Source organism: Condylura cristata, unplaced genomic scaffold, assembly GCF_000260355.1.
Source record: "Condylura cristata isolate star-nosed mole 26May11 unplaced genomic scaffold, ConCri1.0 scaffold00002, whole genome shotgun sequence".
Taxonomy (NCBI): Eukaryota; Metazoa; Chordata; class Mammalia; order Eulipotyphla; family Talpidae; genus Condylura; species Condylura cristata.
The window spans coordinates 45,743,489-45,761,920 of NW_004567103.1; the positions used below are offsets into that span (position 1 = coordinate 45,743,489).

The following is an 18,432-nucleotide window of genomic DNA, read 5'->3' on the forward strand; positions in this document are numbered from 1 at the left end:
GTCACCTCTGGGGCAGGCGGGGATCGAATTCATGCGGAAGTGGCTTTAGCTTCTTAGTGCTGTGCTTTAACCCGCTGCACCACCAGGGAGGGCCCAGGCTTTAGCTTCTTAGTGCTGTGCTTTAACCCGCTGCGCCACCAGGGAGGGCCCATACCAGTGAAGTTTTAACTTGGTTCTGTTATCACTTCTTTTTATGTGAAATAGAAAGTGGGATATATGCTTTGCTATAATCTGGTATAGACCATGGTTTCTTTTATTTTAAATGAACTTTCTTATTATTCTAGTAGTAGATATTGATTACAGAAAATTTGCTAAAGAGTAATTTAGTGAAATAAAATTATGTACAATCTCACAAACAAGGTATTTAACCGCTGTTAAAATTTTACTGACTTCTGGCCCTCCTTAGTGGTGCAGTGGGTTAAACCACAGCACTAAGAAGCTAAAGCCAGGCCCTCCCTGGTGGCGCAGCGGGTTAAAGCACAGCACAAAGAAGCTTAAGCCACTTCCACATGAGTTCGAATCCTGTCTGCCCCGGAGGAGATCCACATGGTGCGGCAGACCTCTCCTGACCCGCCTGCTGCTCCCCTCAGCAGTGTACTTCCCTGATCTGCATGTTCTGCTCCCCACTCTGTCTCTGGTGAATCCTCTCTCTCTCTACACCTCTGGCCTGTACCCCAGTTTTGTATGCATAAATAAATAAATCTTTAAAAAAAATTTACTGACTTCTCTTTTTGTTTATACTATTTTATGTAATTGAGTGTTAACTGTGTGCTTATATTTTGGGGTTTTGCTTTCTTTCAATTTATCATCAGCAGTTTTCGCTATTCTTAAAAGTCCTTTATAAACATTTTCATGGCTTTAAAATGTTTAACTATATGTAATGTTATAATTTTACTTACCTGTTTTTATACTACTGGGCATTTATATTTTTTCAGGTTTTCTGCAGCAAACATCTTTGGGTACAGACTTTAATGCATTTTCTTTTATTAGAGTGGCTTAACTATGCTAGTTCATAATTTATAAAAACTTTTAATATATATTGCCAAATTGCTGCCTAAGAAATTATACCAATTTCTTGGTACACACAGCCATGTGTATCCATTACATCACACCCTCATTGGTTGAGGTATTCTTTCTTAATGCTCTCTGCTTTGGTATATAAAAATCATACTTTGATTTAATATGTAATTCTTTATTATTAAATAGGTCACATTTATTCTCCAGGTGGTTTGCTTGTACTGCTTTTGTGTTCTGTTTCCTTTACTTATTTATGTTTTTTTAATGAGTTCTGCCCTTTTTCATATTTACTGCAGATTTTTTTTTTTTTTACAGTGTGTTGGTTACTTCTTAATGTCATTTATTTTGGGTTTTGGTGTATAAAACTTACAAATGTTTCTATAGTCAAATTTCTCATTGTTACTTTTATAATTTATTTTATTGCTTTTGAGTTTGAAAAATTCTCATGTACCCAGAGATCCAATAAATTTCTTCTAGGATTTTTTTAATGAAAAACCTGACATCGGTGAGGAAAATTCAATCTTATTTTCATATTTGTTTGTTCTTTTGGTTTAGGTTGGCTGTGGTGCTGGAAATAGTGTTTTTCCAATTCTGAACACTTTACAGTGAGTTTTAGACTTTTTCTCCTACTGCCAAATTTTACATATTTATAAGATGTTGAGAAATTCCAGAAAATGTTGTATGCATATACCAGTAGTGTTCTGGCTCCCATGTTAACAATGACTAAGGCAAATTGCAAAAGAAATATCTTAGCCTCAGTGTCTAATTTCATGTTAACTAAGAATTACTCTGAATATAGTATTTGTATACCATTGATTGAAATAAATTTTTAAGCTTTTGTTTGTGTCAATGACAGAATGAGAAAAGAACAAGAGATTTGATCCTGCCACTAAACTGTGAATTGCTAAACTCTCAGAGATTTATTTGCTTCTCAAAGATACATAGGTGGCATTTTACACATAGTGAATTGAATCTAAAGCTTACACTTTAACCCTCATTTTATTTTGTCATCACATCTGAAGCCACACATTATGTAAACCTCCATATGTCAGTGATTGTCTCTAGACTTGAAATTGTTTAAAGGTAACAGCTACTAACCCTAGAACTCCAGAAAGCAAAAGTAAATAGAGGACAGAGATGATCTTCTCACCTGTGTTCCCTATTCACCACCTCATTTAAATGTTTTAGTGTCTCTGTAATAAAGAGATACACCTTACAAAATTTTTCCAACACAATTTTACCTACGGCTGATCTGTGAAGTACTTTTTTTTTTAATTTTACACAATACCTTTCATGTTACTTTTCCATTGTAAAATCAACACAAGTATTTTGCAGAACATCTCCTTTTGAGGAAATGGTGGAGAAGGAATCACCCATCATCCTAACATGGTTCCTGACAGAATTTTGTTCTAATTCCTTTAAACCTTTTCCCTTTGGAATTTTTTTTTTTTAATTTAGTGATGCTATTTTTTAACTTTTCATTGTGAAAATGTAAGAGAGTTTGAAAAGTAAGAATGATATAGTAGATTTCCACATAACTTCCACCTCTGTTCAACACTTAACACTTAATCCAATCAACTTCATGACACCTAATCTTTAAATGCTTATGATATAGCTCCAAAAATTCAAGACATTCAATATGACTATGAACCTAACATAATAAATAATAACTCACTCCCCAATATCAAGTTACCAGGTAAAGTGACAAGGCAGAAGTGATGGTAACATATTTGCAGTCTGAAGGCCCTTTCTCTTTTTGTATTTATTAATTTTTTTCTTTTTACAGTTTCTGAGCCAAATCCCTTGTTCTTTTATAGCACATAGCAGGTTTCTCTACCCCAGTGGTCTCCAAATTTAAACATAAATCTACTACATTGGCAGTTGATTGTATTACTTCATGATTCACCTGAAAATATTATTTAGCACGCCATTTCTTTATATCTGTTCTCTCCAACTACTGTTTGTATTTCAATGTATTCCTTGCGAACACATTTTACTCTAATGTGATTTTCCAGGTACCTAATAGTGCAATATAGGTAGAAAGAACTCAGTACTGTTGATAGATTAATATCTCTGTTGACAAAACTTTTGTTCTAGTTCCTTTCATTCTTCAGATTACCATTGGTAGTTGCATTTTCCCCTCACCTCTTTCCAGGCAATAATTGAAAGTTCTTGCCTCCCCACTCTCTGACTTTCTTCTGGACAGTGTCTTTTTTTTTTTTTTTTTTTTGCCTCATATCCATATTTTAGAAGTAATTGTAGCTCAATAACCAGAGATAATTAATGCATCTTTAAAAAGCAGTCAGTGGCCCTCCCTGGTGGCGCAGTGGATTAAAGCACAGCACTAAGAAGCTCAAGCACTTCAGCATGAGTTCTATCCCCACCCCGGAGGTGAGCCACATGGTGCTGCAGACCTCTCCTGACCTGCCCACTGCTCCCCTCAGCAGTGTACTTCATCAGTTAGCCTGTTCTGCTCCCCACTGCCTCTGGTGAATCCTCTCACCACCCCTGTACCTCTGGCCTGTACCCCAGTTCCATATGCATAAATAAATAAATCTTTTAAAAGCAGACAGTGATTAGCCTTCCAAATGGAGGGTTAAACTTTTTTTCTCCACCTAAGAAATTATGTTTTGTTACTTTTGGAGAGTATAGGATTAATGTTTTACATTTTCAGAGTATTTTATCATAATTAGACCTCAGGAATTAAGAGGTCATATAACTACAGGGGTCATTTAATTCTTAAAAACTCTGCCAAGAGAATGCTTGGTGGTGTGGTGGTAGTAGTGATATTTACACCTGTTTGCTGGGAGAAGGGCCAAGCCAGTCAGCTGATTTTACAGAAAAGCTTTGGCAAGTCATGGGTGGTCATAAGACTTAAGTGTGGGCTGCTGATGCAGAGGGAATTCCGTCTCAGAGTTCATGCTGCTGTCCTCGTAGCACACATGGCAAGTGGTACATGATTTTCTTTTGCTGCCAGCCTGTTCTGTATATTATGGGTGTTTATAACCACTGCCCAAATGTAGGCCGTACACTTCATTGTATGAAAGTTTTTACCAAGCCGTGATAAATTCTCAAGCTTTTAAGTTTCTGGAAGGCAAAGACAGATTTTCCTTTAATAGTGATGATGATGGTAATAATAGCAGTAGCAAAAGCAAGAATCATAATAATGTCTCAGCACATATTAGGTGCTTGCTTTAAGTTGGTTCCTCCCTAGAAACTTGACCTATAGTAATCTAATCACCCTTCACAACAACCTTAAATGCCATGTTTATTTCTATTCTAAAGATGAAGGAGCAGGGTTAGAGAAATAAAGTAACTGTATAAGGTAACAACAACTAGCCTGGACAATTCAGTTTAGAGCAAAGACTGAAGCCTGAAGCAGTGTGGTTTTGAGCCCTTGCCTGTAGCCATCACATTAGCCATCACATCACATAATGTTGTATGCACCTGAGTGTTTATTAACAATATTGTAAACCATGACTACCGGCAAACTATGGAGTCACAAATATGTAGACTTACTAGGAAACGAGTTATATACTGTGGTAAATCACTGTTTAATATGGGCTAGGTAAGGAAACATAAGTAGTACAGGTTTCAACTTTGACTCAATTGTGGTTAACTTTTTTTTTATAACTAAATACTGTTCAACACACTTTAACTTTACTGGATAGATCTTAAATTGCATGCAGCTCCCTAATGCTGTAGAATGAATGAGCTACATATAAGTGTAGTATTCATCAGTGAGTAGCATTTTAAAGTATAAGGGATTCTGGGTGAGATTTTGGGTATGTGTGCTTGTATTGCATATTATTTAAAAGTACTCCTTGACTCAAATGTTTCCTGAGTAAAATTAAAAATTATAATTGTATCCTCCAAGGCATACATATCCTGTCACATACTGCTGTAAGCTACCTGGTTCAACTTTGCTTCTCATCCTTGGCTTGTGACTTCCACTTCTAAACCATAATTCCATTTCCTCGTCTCACTTAACAATGAATCCACTCTTCAAAAATCTTAAGAATTATACCTTAGGATGCCTGTCCTATCCAGAAGACAACTTCTTTATATTTTTAATTAAAATAATGTTGGTTTATAACACTGTATATGATTTAGGGGAATGCATGTACGTATCCCTAGATATATGTCACTATACCACACCCACTACCAAAGCACTTTTACCATGGACTATTGGGCCGCCTCTTCCCATTGCCCCTACCTCCAACCTTCTAGAAAGACTTCTATGGCAGTTCTATAAAACTGAACATATCCCCATCTAGATTTTAAAATCCATGAGTCAGGCCATTCTTATAATTATTGTTTAACAACATACCAATCTCTTTCGGTGATAAAATATGCTGCTTAGCAACATGATGCTAGGGTTATTTGATACTAACGTAAGAGGGAGGACAGGAAGTATATTGACCCACAAAATTCAAAGTTAATACCATTACACGGCTGTAGTCCAGCTGTTGTAGTTGAATTTCAGATAAAGGCTAAGCAGAATTTGTCTATGTTCAGTGGAGAACAATGAAAATTAGTCAAGTTTTTCATATGGTTAACCCCCTACAACAAAAAAGGCTCCTTATGTTACCTATTTGTAAATAACACAACTAAGTCTTAGAGAAGTTAAGTCAAATTCACAGTGTTAATTAGTGGCAAATACAGTATTTAAACATAGGTCTGTTTGACTCCAAAACCCATAGTCTAATTTTAAATTATTTTAGGTGATTTCATTTACTATTTAATATTCTAATACTTGGTACATACAAAGTTCAATAAGTATCAGAGTAACTTGAAAAAGTAAGTAAGATTTGACATATTGATGTTTTTTATTCTTTTTTAGAAATTATTTACATGCTGCTCACTAATATATGTGTGTGTGTTTGCATGCTATCAGGGCATCAGAGCCTCTATGAGGAGCCCAGGAGACAAATAAGTTATATACATATAGGAGGGGGAATGAAGCACCAAGGCACACAAGATCTGAGGAATTGTAGGGAAAGGTTGAACTTGGCTAAACTAACAGGAGCTACAGGAGATTCTGACAAAGAAGGAAAAGTGCCTAGGAGGGGGTTAGAAAGAGAATGGGACGATACTAAAGATTTCCCTAAGCAATTTCCCATGTTCAGAGTATAATGGGATGTAAGGCAGGTCAGCCCAAGGAATGGAGAGCCTTAAACCAAGGCAGGATTTTGAAATTTACTTAATGTTTAATCTGAGACAATGTTGGTTCAGAAAACATAAAGACACCCATACACTAATATAGAGAACAGAATTATAAAGAAAGGCCAAGCCAAGTAGCATCTAAAATTTTATTAAAGAAATATTTATTGTTGGCCCTCCCTGGTGGCGCAGCGGGTTAAAGCACAGCACTGAGAAGCTAAAGCCACTTCCGCGTGAGTTCGATCCCCGCCTGCCCCGGAGGTGACCACATGGCTGGCAGACCTCTCCTGACCCGCCCACTGCTCCCCTCAGCAGTGTACTTCGTCGATCTGCCTGTTCTGCTCCCCACTCTGTCCCTGGTGAATCCTCTCACCTTCCGCATCTCTGGCCTCTACCCCAGTTATGTATGAGTAAATAAATAAATCTTTAAAAAAAAAAAAAAGAAGTATTTATTGTTAATAACTCCAAACCTGAAGTTTCTCTCCTTCTGTAGTCTGATACTTTCTTTCATTTTCACAGAGATACTTCAGAGTTCTTTCTTTATTGTTGTGATTTTGCTTCTGGAGCTGTGGAACTAGTCAAGGTATACCTTATATTTTCTTTAAAGAGAGTCATGTAATTTATTGGCAAATTACAGTTTATTTGCTGTTCATTTTTTTTAGGAAATGTTTCTACATCAAATGTTAATCTATGACTTTTAACTGAGTTTTATAATTTCTAGAACTCTCATCTTTATTCAATTCATGCATAAGGTACTATCCTAAAACAATATAAGTTATTTCACATTTAAAATAGAGTTGAGGGACTAATAAGTATGCCTAGAAAAGCAAATAGCTTGTACAAGGTAGTATTCGTGTGTATGTCCTAAAGCCTTACACAGAGTCACAGGGCACATAGTTGCCCTGATTAATTTAAAATTTGGGAAGAAAAATGTCTGAGGAGGCATGTTGCAAATATGAAATGCCCCATAATATAAGGAAATAGTCATTTAGATGTTTTCTAAAACAGACATTTTCTTTTTCTGAAAAGCTATAGTAAATGATAAAAATTACCTAATCACACTTGCTAGGGTTCTAAGGTAAGTCAATGTTAATATTTTGGTATATAACCCTCTAATATTGTTTTTGTAGGCAAATTTATGCGTATGACTATTGAATTTATAAAACAACTGCACTGTTGACATATATACACAGCTCACATATCATAAATTTGACTGTTTTAAAGTAAAAAAAAAAGGAGTGATTTTTAGTTATTTACAGAGTTTTGTAATCATCTCCTTTATCTGGTGTTGACTGTGTAGTATAGGATATTTATATTTTAAGCCTGTGGAGGCATGGAACAAGCAGAGGGAGAAAGTTGAGGGACCATCTGAGAATTTCTGAAGTAACATGTTGCTTATTGACTCAAATTTTGTCATAACTCCACTTTCACAATTAAAGTGAACTAAAGAGTGCAAAGAATATTTGTTATCAATTCTAAAATCTGGACAATATTTTATGGCATCTTAAAACAAGCTAACAGAATATAATTGGAAATAAAATGCATTTAAATTTAAAGTTAAGGCAATTGGGAGAAGTAAAATGTGTGAATTTTTTTATTTTAAGAAAAATACAAGAAGTTTGCTAACTGCTTTTTTTTATCATGACAGTCACACTCATCCTACCGAGCAGCCCAGTGCTTTGCCTTCGTTCACGACATTTGTGATGATGGCTTACCCTACCCTTTTCCAGATGGGATCCTGGATGTCATTCTCCTTGTCTTTGTGCTCTCTTCTATTCATCCTGACAGGTAAATGAAGATGAAAGGGCAAAGCAAACGTGTAAAGCTCCTTTATAAGTAGTGGTTTTTAGAACTATCAAAACAAAAATGACAATTCTTGAATTTTTTACTTAGTGAGCTACATTATGTATAATATGCAGCCTTTTAAATGTAGCATTTCCTTTCTTCAGACTGTTAGAAAGAAACTGGTCAAACTACTTCATTAGTGAGCTTTCTGTCACTGTCAGAATGAAGTGAGTCTATTCTAGCAAGACACATACCTATTAAAAGTGACAGTGCTTCAAGGAAATTACAAATCCAGAGCAACCTAACAGACTCCTAGGAGGAAATTGTACTTGGTGATCAGAAACAAACATCCTTGATTTAACATTTACTGAATGTTCCTGGAGAAGTGGACTGTATCTGTTTGGCTTCACACAGGTCTGTCAGTGGGGTTTAAAAAATTTATTTGAAGAATGCCTACTAGTGGAAGTGGGAGTAGGAAGGGGGATTTAAAAATAATAGTAATAAAGGGGGCCCTCCCTGGTGGCACAATAGGTTAGAGCACAGCACGGCCATCTAGCCACAGTGGCTTTGGTGCAAGTTTGATCCCTGACCCTGGAGGTGATCCACATTGCACAGCAGAGCTTTACTGTCTTGCCCACTGCTCCCTTCAGTAGTGTACTTCCTCAATCTGTCTATTCTGCTCCCCACTCAGTCTCTGATGAATCCTCTCACTGTCTATGCACCTGTATGCATAAATGAGTAAAATATTTTTAAAAAATAAATAAAGCAATTCAGAGTTTTCAAGATTTGCCAAATTAAACTTGGACCTTAGGAATCTAAGGTGGGCCTAGTGCTAATCATTTTTTTTTTAAGATTTATTTATTTATGCATATAAGAACTGGGGTGCAGACAAAAGGTGTGGGTTGGTGGAGGGTATGTGTGAGAAGAATCACCAGAGACAAAGTGAGGAGCAGAACAGGCAGATCTATGGAAATGCACTGCTGGGGAGAGCATCAGATGAGATGGGAGGTATCCTGCTTACATAGGTCAGCTCCCTGGTCAGAGATCCAACTCATGATACAATGGCTACAGATAGCTCAATAGTGCTTTTTAACCCCCACGCCACCTGAGGGGCCCCTGATATCATTTAGGTATTTATGATTTAAATTTTTTGCTTACACAATGTTTTGAAACAATAAACATAACTTATCTCTGGAGAAGAAACATAAGAGATACTACCAACAATTAAAATAATTGCCTCTCTTAAAATTTTGCCACCTCATATATAGCAAGTGACAGGAGTTGTGCTTTCATAAAGTTTCTTAACATTGAGTTTTCATGACCATTGGGTAAGATGTACAAATTTGGCATTAACCACTTTTTGTTTTATGAGTGTAACTTTTCCCTAAGAAGCTGAGTTACTTGTACTTGTTTCTTTGCAATTAAAAGATCACTGGGATCCCTTTTTACAGTCCTTTTATTTCTCATTTAGAGATGAGCACTTTAATTACTCAAGGAAAAACACATCAGATTCCCAATTAAATCTGAATGAGAGACGTATTTTTTCTGGTGATAAGATCAGGTGTTACGAAGCTGCTTTTTCAGTCCAATTTCTATAACCTAATCCTCTCTGTTAATCTGTTTAGACTATTGGCATTATTTAGGATCTGGTAGAAAGATTTTGTCTGTGCATTTTTTGTCATATTTAAAGGAAGAATAGTTAAAAGTATAGAGAACAAAATTTTCTATTTGATGTCCATAACAGAAAATGCTTAAATACCAAATAAGACCACAAAAAGACTATTTGAAAACTGCTATGTATTGTACTTTCTTGTTATTTAAATTGAGTACTAAAGAACAGGAAAGCATGTCTTGAGAAGATTGTTTTTATAATACTATATGTTTATTTATTTATTATAAAATAAATTCAGATAATGTCATTTGTCACTTTCTTACTTCCATGGAAATAAATGATCTTTTAAAAAAAAAAAGGTTATGAGTAAAATAAAGGTAACAAAGTGGAAAAAGTTAAGGCAGTATATTTAAGTTCATTTAGTAGACTCAGGAAAGTTTTTACAAAGTGACTTTTGCCATCTTGTAAAATTCATGCACAGATGAATGACAAGCAACTTAGCTAGACCCTAAATCTGGGATGTCCCAGCTTAAACGGGAATAAACCCATTTACCTAAAAAACAAAACAAAACAAAAAAAAAGTTAATTATTCTTCTTTTCACTGAAATACAATAAAGTATGCTTATCACAGTAAGCATAGAGAAATGTAGTCAGTCCCATTCATTTTAACTCTTCTTTTTCTTCTTCACTGCCTCTATCAAGACAGGTAAGGATAACAGTGTTGGCCCAAATTTGATAGAGAAGCGATGTTCTCCTGGACTTCTGTACTTGTCTTGTCCATCTCATGGCTTGTCTACTTCCACCTGTCTTCCTCAGGAACTAACTCTGTCATTCCATTATGAGCCATGACAGGATGATCAAACAAGGTTTCCACCACTTACTTTTACTTGTAACCTCAGACATTAAAGAATAATTGGGAGGAAAAATTTACAGAAAGTAGCTACATTTTGAAGTGTTTGATTCTTTGTTTTTTTGCATTTTCATTTCATTCCATGCTTATTTTATTAACAATTGTAGAAAGAGATTTTCCTGTGTTCATAAAGCCTTTATCCCAAAGTGAACAATTCAGATTTAGATATTATCTTCTTTAATTGCTAAAGTCTAAGGATTTAAGTACAATGTAAAAATAACCTATAATAAAAGTTCACAAGGAAAATACTTCTCTTTTTCCTCTTAATGTACTTATGTTTTCTTTTTTAAAAAGAGCTTTTTATGTAATGTGCCATCTCTTTCAGTTCTGTCTTGATTTCATAGTTACTTTCATTTTCTCATTATCTACTTTCTTCATAACCTGACATAATCTGACTTTTGCCCCATTATTGTACTGAACAGTGTTTGAATTGGAAGGAATTTACAGATTAATAGATCCAATCCCTCGTTAAAATAAGGAAAGCTCAGAGGCTTAAAATAGCTTAGTAAAAACAGAGATGGCAAAATCTTATCACAGAAGCTGCCCTTTACCATTCTTTGCCCAGGACAGACACTGACCACTGACTGTACTCTGGTTGTTAATCCCAAGGATCCTGCGAGTTCTTCACAGCAGAGCTGTTGGAGACAGCCAGTGTCAGTCATTGGGCAGTTACAGAAGATCTGAAATCCTTGCTATCCATCTCTGACCTTAATCACACAAAAGGCCATAAACACTTGACTAAAAAAAATAAATCAAGAACTGTTAGAAAAGGTTGTAATACTTGATTGGAAGCCAGATGAGTAGAATAAACAGTGTAAGAAAGTAAAGGCTTTCCAGTATTGAGCTGAGGAGTGGAATGTGAATAGAATTTAAACAGACAGAGTAAGGAAAAGAATCTTTGAGGGGAAACCACGTGAACAAAGAAAGGCCTCAACTGTTCAGAGTCAAGCATGTAACATCTGGCTAGAAGATATGCTTCAGATTAGCAAGTAGTGGGATAGAGTGATTGAGGCCGGCTGTAGAAAATCTTAAGGGTTCAAAAGGAAATTAAGATTTTTATCCCATGAATTAAACTTATGAAAAATTTTGAGCAAATGGATGATTTGACAAACCATCACTTTAAAAAATTAATTTAACACTTATAATTTATCAGAATGAATTGATGGGGAGAAGAGAAAAGAATGTTGTTCTGTTTCCATGCCTAAAGAGTGTTGGAAAATAAAGGAGAGAAGAAATAGCAAGATGTCACAAAAAAGAAGAAGAAATAAAATTTGATGATCAGGCAGTTGTGGAGAGAATACTGGATAAAAGGAAACGGTATCAAAACTTCCTTTGAGGTGCTATACTTTGATGAAAGATGGCGCCTTTGAACTAAATGAAGAAGTCAGGAGTAAAAATAGCTAGTTTTGGGGGAAAAGTGATCCTTGTTTGAATGTATACAATTTCAGATGGCAGGGCATTTTTTTCTATCTGATAAAGAAAATGAAGTGACGTTAGTTTTTGTCTACCTTGAAACTACCTTAATTTGCTGTGAATATCAGGAAATGTCTGTCAGGTTTTGCATTTAAACTTGACATCATACATCAAACTCTGTGAAGTATCATACATCAAACTCTGTGAAGTTGCTAGTGGTCATGTGGGTGCTTTCTTGGTACTCTAGGCATTTTGATTAGAAAATTGATATCCTTTCTTTCCATACAGAATATTGTTTGGTTTTTTGTTGCTTTTTTGTTTGAGATTTATATTATTATGGAGAGCTAAAATATTTAAATTTACTTATTTTATCTTTAACAAAGTTAAATTAGAAGATTTCCATAGAATATCTTGCTTTATTTTCAAAGGATGCAAGGTGTTGTAAACCGACTGTCCAAGTTACTGAAACCTGGAGGAATGCTATTATTTCGGGACTATGGAAGATATGACAAGACTCAGCTTCGTTTTAAGAGAGGTAATAGTATTCAGCTTAGTTTACTTTCCTATGTTATAAGGAATGCTCTGTTTCTATTTCATGTCTAGTTTTTATTTTTGTTGAAGGAATACTAAGTTTCTCTTATCTTTTTTAGGGCATTGTTTATCTGAAAATTTTTATGTTCGAGGAGATGGTACCAGAGCATATTTCTTTACAAAAGGTATACTAAGCTATACAAAGAAGTAATAAGCTGTAAAAAGTCTCTTAGGTTATTGTTTGCATGGAGAAACTCAAAGGCTTTAAAAATTAGACTTCAGTAATTAATTAACTATTGGATATCTTTACACTTTGATGGCTATTCTACATAAAAATAGTCTTTTGCCATTTATCTTTTTCCAGTTAAAATTACTTTTAAGGAATCACTTGTTTAATCCTCACATCAAATGAAGGTGTAGTCTGTTCCATTTTGGAAGTATGGTTAGCCTAGATTTGAAAAATTTGAGGACCTACCATAGCCAAAGGAGGAATTTCATTTTAAGAGTCCATAGAAAATTATTTATCTCCTGTTGATTTCTCATTATAAAGGAAGAAAGCAACTTTTAAAATGAAATCTGTGTTGAAGGACTTTCTCTAAACTTATGTACTTTTATAATGTGCCATTTACAGTCCATGCAAATCAATAAAAACTAAAAGATGGGGCACCTTTCACAACATTGAAAGCTGTAAAATCAATAATGTTATGTACTATGTATGTCTGCTGTTTTAACTTGTTTATGTTTGGTTTATTTGTTTGAAGAAGAAACCCACTTGATTCTATATATCCCCTTTATCAATTTGTTCTAGGGAAAATTTCTTGGAATAGGTGAAAGTTTGGTGATCAGTCATTGCATTGATATTCAGTTTTTCCTGAATGTTTCCCCTCTTGCTCCAGCCACATATTATATATTTGATTGCCATTTTTATCTCACAGGGGAAGTCCACAATCTGTTCTGCATGTCTGGGTTAGACGAGAAGCAAAATCTGGTTGATCATCGCTTACAAGTTAATAGGAAAAAGCAAGTGAAAATGCACCGAGTGTGGGTTCAAGGCAAATTCCAGAAACCACTAAAGTTGCTCACAAGTTAATAGAGAAAAACAAGTGAAAATGTACCGCGTGGGCTCAAGACAAATTCCAGGCAACATTACATTTGACTCAAAAAAGCTCCAGATTGGTGTTTACACTACTTTCTCAGGCTGAATTGCAAGACATGGTAAAGTGCAAACCAGAGGACTACATTATTCAAAGATTTCTGATTTCTGTAAATCCTTCATTTCTAAAAAGACATTCTGAAGAAAAGGAGAGCAGTTGTATATCCTACTGTTTATCATAGGTGAGCTCTTTGGTGCCTTTTAAACACATGTAAATGATCTGGAAGAGTGTACAAGTCATAAGATCAAGAGGAATGCATATTATTTTTGGTTTTGTTGTCTGTTTTACCCCCAAAGTTTTTTGTGTGTTGTTTTTTGTTTTAAATTCAGAGGCTCATGTCTGAAATAGAATTTAGTTTCTCTTTCCATTCTTAAAATTGGGGAAGTATGACTCATGCTAACATTAAATTCGGACTATTAGAGGTACAAATTGTTGTAAGTTCTCTTCAAGACAGCTATTATACCCAGGGAAAAATAATTCAGATTATGGCAACTAAAGCTCTAGTTACAATCTTACCTCAAAAAGGATACATAAGTTGGCTTTTATGTTGTACATTTAAGAATGGAGTTTCTAAGATAATTTTTTTTTCATGTCATATAACACTGAGTACTTTGTGCAAAATTCATGAAATTCTACAAAAATAAAGACCCAGACCTGTCCTCAGACAGCATAAATAAAATGTAGTTGTTAAAGCAAAACATACACATCCAAACCTCTAAACATGATCCTTAGATATTAATGTATGAGTGAGTACTTACAGTTTATGAGCTAGGGACTTTCATTATGAGCTACAGAAATCTGAAAGAAATGGACAATTTCTTGAAAGGACCACCACTGGACTAATTCATTTCCAATTGTTTTTTTCCTGTTTAAATTCACTTAAAATTCAGCTTCCTGGAAGAATGTGATTGGTCCATTGTGGGTCATGGAAGGACAAGGTAGGTAATTGTCAGAAAGTATCGAAGAGAGAGTTCTCAAAGGAAAATTAACAAAAGAGGGAAGGTATGCTATCCAGTCACAAACAACATGTCTTATTGTAGAAGCAGTAGTAATAACAGTTATAAAGAGAAAAAGATCAACTCTGGAAGGAATGGGGAAGAATCAGGGTTCTGGGAGGAAGCAGGCCTCGGGCCTTGAATGTACACTATCAGAATGTGAGGAGAAGAGAAGTGTGTTTGGTATGGGAAGAAAAGTAGGGAAAACATGGTGTGAAGGGTCAGCTCATAGTTAGCCCTGAAAAAAGGGCATGAAAAGATGGTTTTAGTCTCAAGACTGGAGCCATCTGAGGCTTGTTTCTTTCTGTTTTATCCTAGCCATGGCATGTTTTAAATGTTTTTAGAGAGATTGAGTAATGATCTATAGAGTGGAATTCATTGAGGTTGTTAGTGTGCAAACTGGGGATATCCCAGGACCCCAAACCTCTACTCTAAAGAGGTCCTTCCATATGCTGCCTAATGACAGCATATTCATAATGTGAAAAATCCTTAATAGAATGATTATGCAAAGGGCAGGAAGAAGAGAAAGGAAATAGTTTTCCAGTGAAACACCCCGTTACGTAGCCCCTCATGGGTAAATGCCCAGCCAAACAAGGTTGGTCCACAGCAGGACAGCTAAGGCCCAAAACCTTGCCATAAGTCTAAGGCACCTTCTGGTGGGGAACCATAGGAAGTGGGCAGAAGTGAGCTGGCAAGTCTGGAATGAAAGGAGCAAAATCAAATTACAAATCAAGATAAAGGCTGCCATTGTTAGCCTTCCCATGAATTTCTTCCATGTTACTCTAGTCCCTGGTGCAAGATCAAGACTGAGAAGAAAGCAAATCCTCCTTCACATGTCTCCCCTCCTGTGTCTTTTCCTTTCAAGTATCTACACAAGTCTTTTTCTAAGTCATCTCCAACCATCATTAAGTGATGCAGGGACATAGAACCTTCCCTTTTTATGGAGACTACAAGGTCAGAGATCAGGGCAAGGAAGGCCACATTAAATTTTACATTTTTTACAAAATTCCTTGATATTAACTCTTCAGAAGTACACTATCAGAGTTTGTTTAAATGTGCATCAGTTGGTAAATGTAAAAGCTAAACTTGCCTGAGACTCTCAACTCAGTTCTATTTCAGAATTAAAGTGTACATTTAAAAGCCACACTAGTAATGAAAGTAATATATACAAGGGCAGTTAGATAAGTTAATGTTGCTATGGGAACCCCAGCAGATCTTCTTGTGTCTCAATTTAAAAATCGTGGCCCAAGGTGGTTTTAAAAACAACAGAAGGTAAAATTATTCTCACATTCTCACACATGTAAATTCTACTGTCTCAGTCCTAAATAGCAGATTCAAACAAACCTCTTAACTGGCACGGTAAAAATCAGGCTTTGTGTCTATGATAAATTACAGCATATAGTTAACCTTTAGAAACTTCAAAAATATATCAACCAAATTTGGACTCTGAGACACAAACTGGGATCTCTTGGGTACTGTCTAGCGTGGACACTCTTCCAGTGGCTGCTCAGTTGGGCCATATCTGCCAGTTTCTTCTGCTTCTCTGGTCAGTCTCTCTCAGCCTACTGAAACCACCTCATACTTAGAATTTGCTGCTGGACAAAAATGTAGAGTTGAGCAGAAAGGGGGGGAAAAAAGAGAAACACTTGTTTGGCAACATTGCCTATAGATATATTAAGAAATCAGGAAGTATTACGAATGTAACTGCTTGGGTATTAGTTTAAAATATTTGATAATTTTATGAAATTATAATTTTTCCCCTCACATCCATAAGGACCGGTTAGATAGGCAGAGTTTGACATTTAAAAATTCATCTTCTGAGGGAACTGAATTTCAATAAGACCATTTTCTTTTTAACAGAAAAAGTATATTTCTTCATCTTTTTATAATATAGAAACAATGAAATGTACTATATTAAAAATGTACCTTCCATTTTTCTCCATTTCTAAAAATTCAGTTCTGAGCCTTTGTAAAAATTCTCACATACATGAAGAACTGTTTCAGAAGATTTCAAGAAAGCCTAGGTAACAGTTTCTATTACTAAAAATTTTGCATTCAGTATGACACACTTGTTTTATTGAAACACCCAGTTAATGTTGACTTCTGAGAACTTATTTGCATTGTTTGTCTCAGTTCCATATGCCTTGTGTCTAGATTATGATCACATCATCGGTGCTACCTTATGCAATCTAAATTGTTATGTTCTGGTTTGTACAAGAAAATTCACCCATATGCAGAGAACCACCCTCCTAGGCCTCAAACCCATTTAAATTGTTAACTAAATGTAACTGAAATTCTTGCCCCCAAACTCTGTGGTTTCTCAATTCCTTTGGTTTTCCAACTCATCAAAGCCAAGTTCTAGAGCCTGAATATGTCATGCATTGTTACTGCTAATTGGTTTTAGTGTTTATTATCTCCTCACAAGTGCAGATAATTTCACATTTGCATCACTAATAGACTTTCAGAGCAGAGGCTCATTCTGCTTCCTGCCACTATTAGTCATCCGTAGAGGACTACTGGCTGGGTATTTTCCACACTTGTGAAAAGTGTGTTGTAAATTCTAAAGCTCTGAATAGATATGAGGTATTGTTATTAATAACAGCATTTAAAATCTGCTGGCAGCATGCAGAGTACTTCAGCAACAGAAATGTTTTCAATGGTTTTATGAGACCTTGTAAGAAAGTAAAACGCCCTGGAGTCAGACAGGAAGCCTTGGTACTAAGTTCCTATCAACCTCTTAGCTACTCTTAATTTAGCTCTGAGCACTAATTTTTTTTTTTTAAAGATTTATTTATTTATTCATACAGAACTGGGGTACAGGCCAGAGGCTCAGGGGCGGTGAGAGGCTTCACCAGAGACAGAGTGGGGAGCAGAACAGGCAGATCGACCAAGTACACTGCTGAGGGGAGCAGCGGGCGGGTCAGGAGAGGTCTGGCTCGCCATGTGGTCTCCTCCCAGGCAGGAGGCAGGCGGGAATCGAACTCATGCGGAAGTGGCCTCAGATTCTCAGTGCTGTGCTTTAACCCGCTGCGCCACCAGGGAGGGCCTGAGCACTAATTTTTTATGTACACTCTTATGTGCTACATTATTCCTTCATTTATATCTCAAACATCCACGAATTTTTATTATAATTTAACCAATTAGACTGTGGCTCTAGAAATGTTGGGCAGATTGCCCAGGATATTGCTGCTAAGTCAATACCAGAGCACAGTTTGGACCCAGAACTCTCTGAGTCCAAGACCTCTATTCTCATCAACATACTTTTCGTTGATAGACTCAAATGCTGCTTAGAAACATGCAGGAGGAGAAAGCTGAATCAAGTAAAGCATTATACTAATGGTTAGGAGTTTGGATCAGATGCCTTCAAGGCATCTGATTCAAATCCAATGGTTTTCTGAAACAAATGGATTGTACTTGTCCACAATTACCAACTGGGACAAGAAGGACAGGAATGAAGAGAAATGACAAAGGCAGAAATCTTTTGATCCGTTTTTACAGCATTCTGGGTGTGTGGTTTTGCTCTCACCCCACCTCCTCCAGGCTTCAGCCTTGCTCTTGGCTTCCCTCCCAGAAGGCTCGGCACCAATCACTTCAATACTCCTCACTTACAGGAAAAAACGTCTGCAACTGCAAGGGGGAGAAACGCCCTAACAAATGATGTCTTCAAAGGGTTTCAGTTCTAGTATAAACTAAAATATGTGAATTCAAGGGTGTCAACAATAAAATGTGAGTAAAAACATCTTTACTTAAAACTCTGTATGTACATTAATGCCACATTAATGCCAACTCAGGCATGAAATGTTGAGCATTTCTTGGAATATGGCTTGGGATTTGAGAGGCACAAAGGTACCT

General features: G+C 36.0%; 1 protein-coding gene across 2 annotated transcripts in view; it reads left to right on the forward strand.

Moving 5' to 3' along the window:
* Positions 1-14,208, forward strand: part of METTL8 (methyltransferase like 8) — a 73,471-nt gene extending 59,263 nt beyond the window's left edge. For both annotated transcript variants that reach the window (XM_012725882.1, XM_012725874.1), the window contains exons 6-11: positions 1,573-1,622; positions 6,700-6,763; positions 7,829-7,968; positions 12,329-12,435; positions 12,551-12,616; positions 13,367-14,208. In XM_012725882.1, coding sequence (XP_012581336.1) covers positions 1,573-1,622; positions 6,700-6,763; positions 7,829-7,968; positions 12,329-12,435; positions 12,551-12,616; positions 13,367-13,521 — 582 coding nt within the window. In that variant the 3' untranslated portion in view covers positions 13,522-14,208. The remainder of the gene's footprint in view (positions 1-1,572; positions 1,623-6,699; positions 6,764-7,828; positions 7,969-12,328; positions 12,436-12,550; positions 12,617-13,366) is intronic.
* The last annotated feature ends 4,224 nt before the right edge of the window (positions 14,209-18,432 follow it).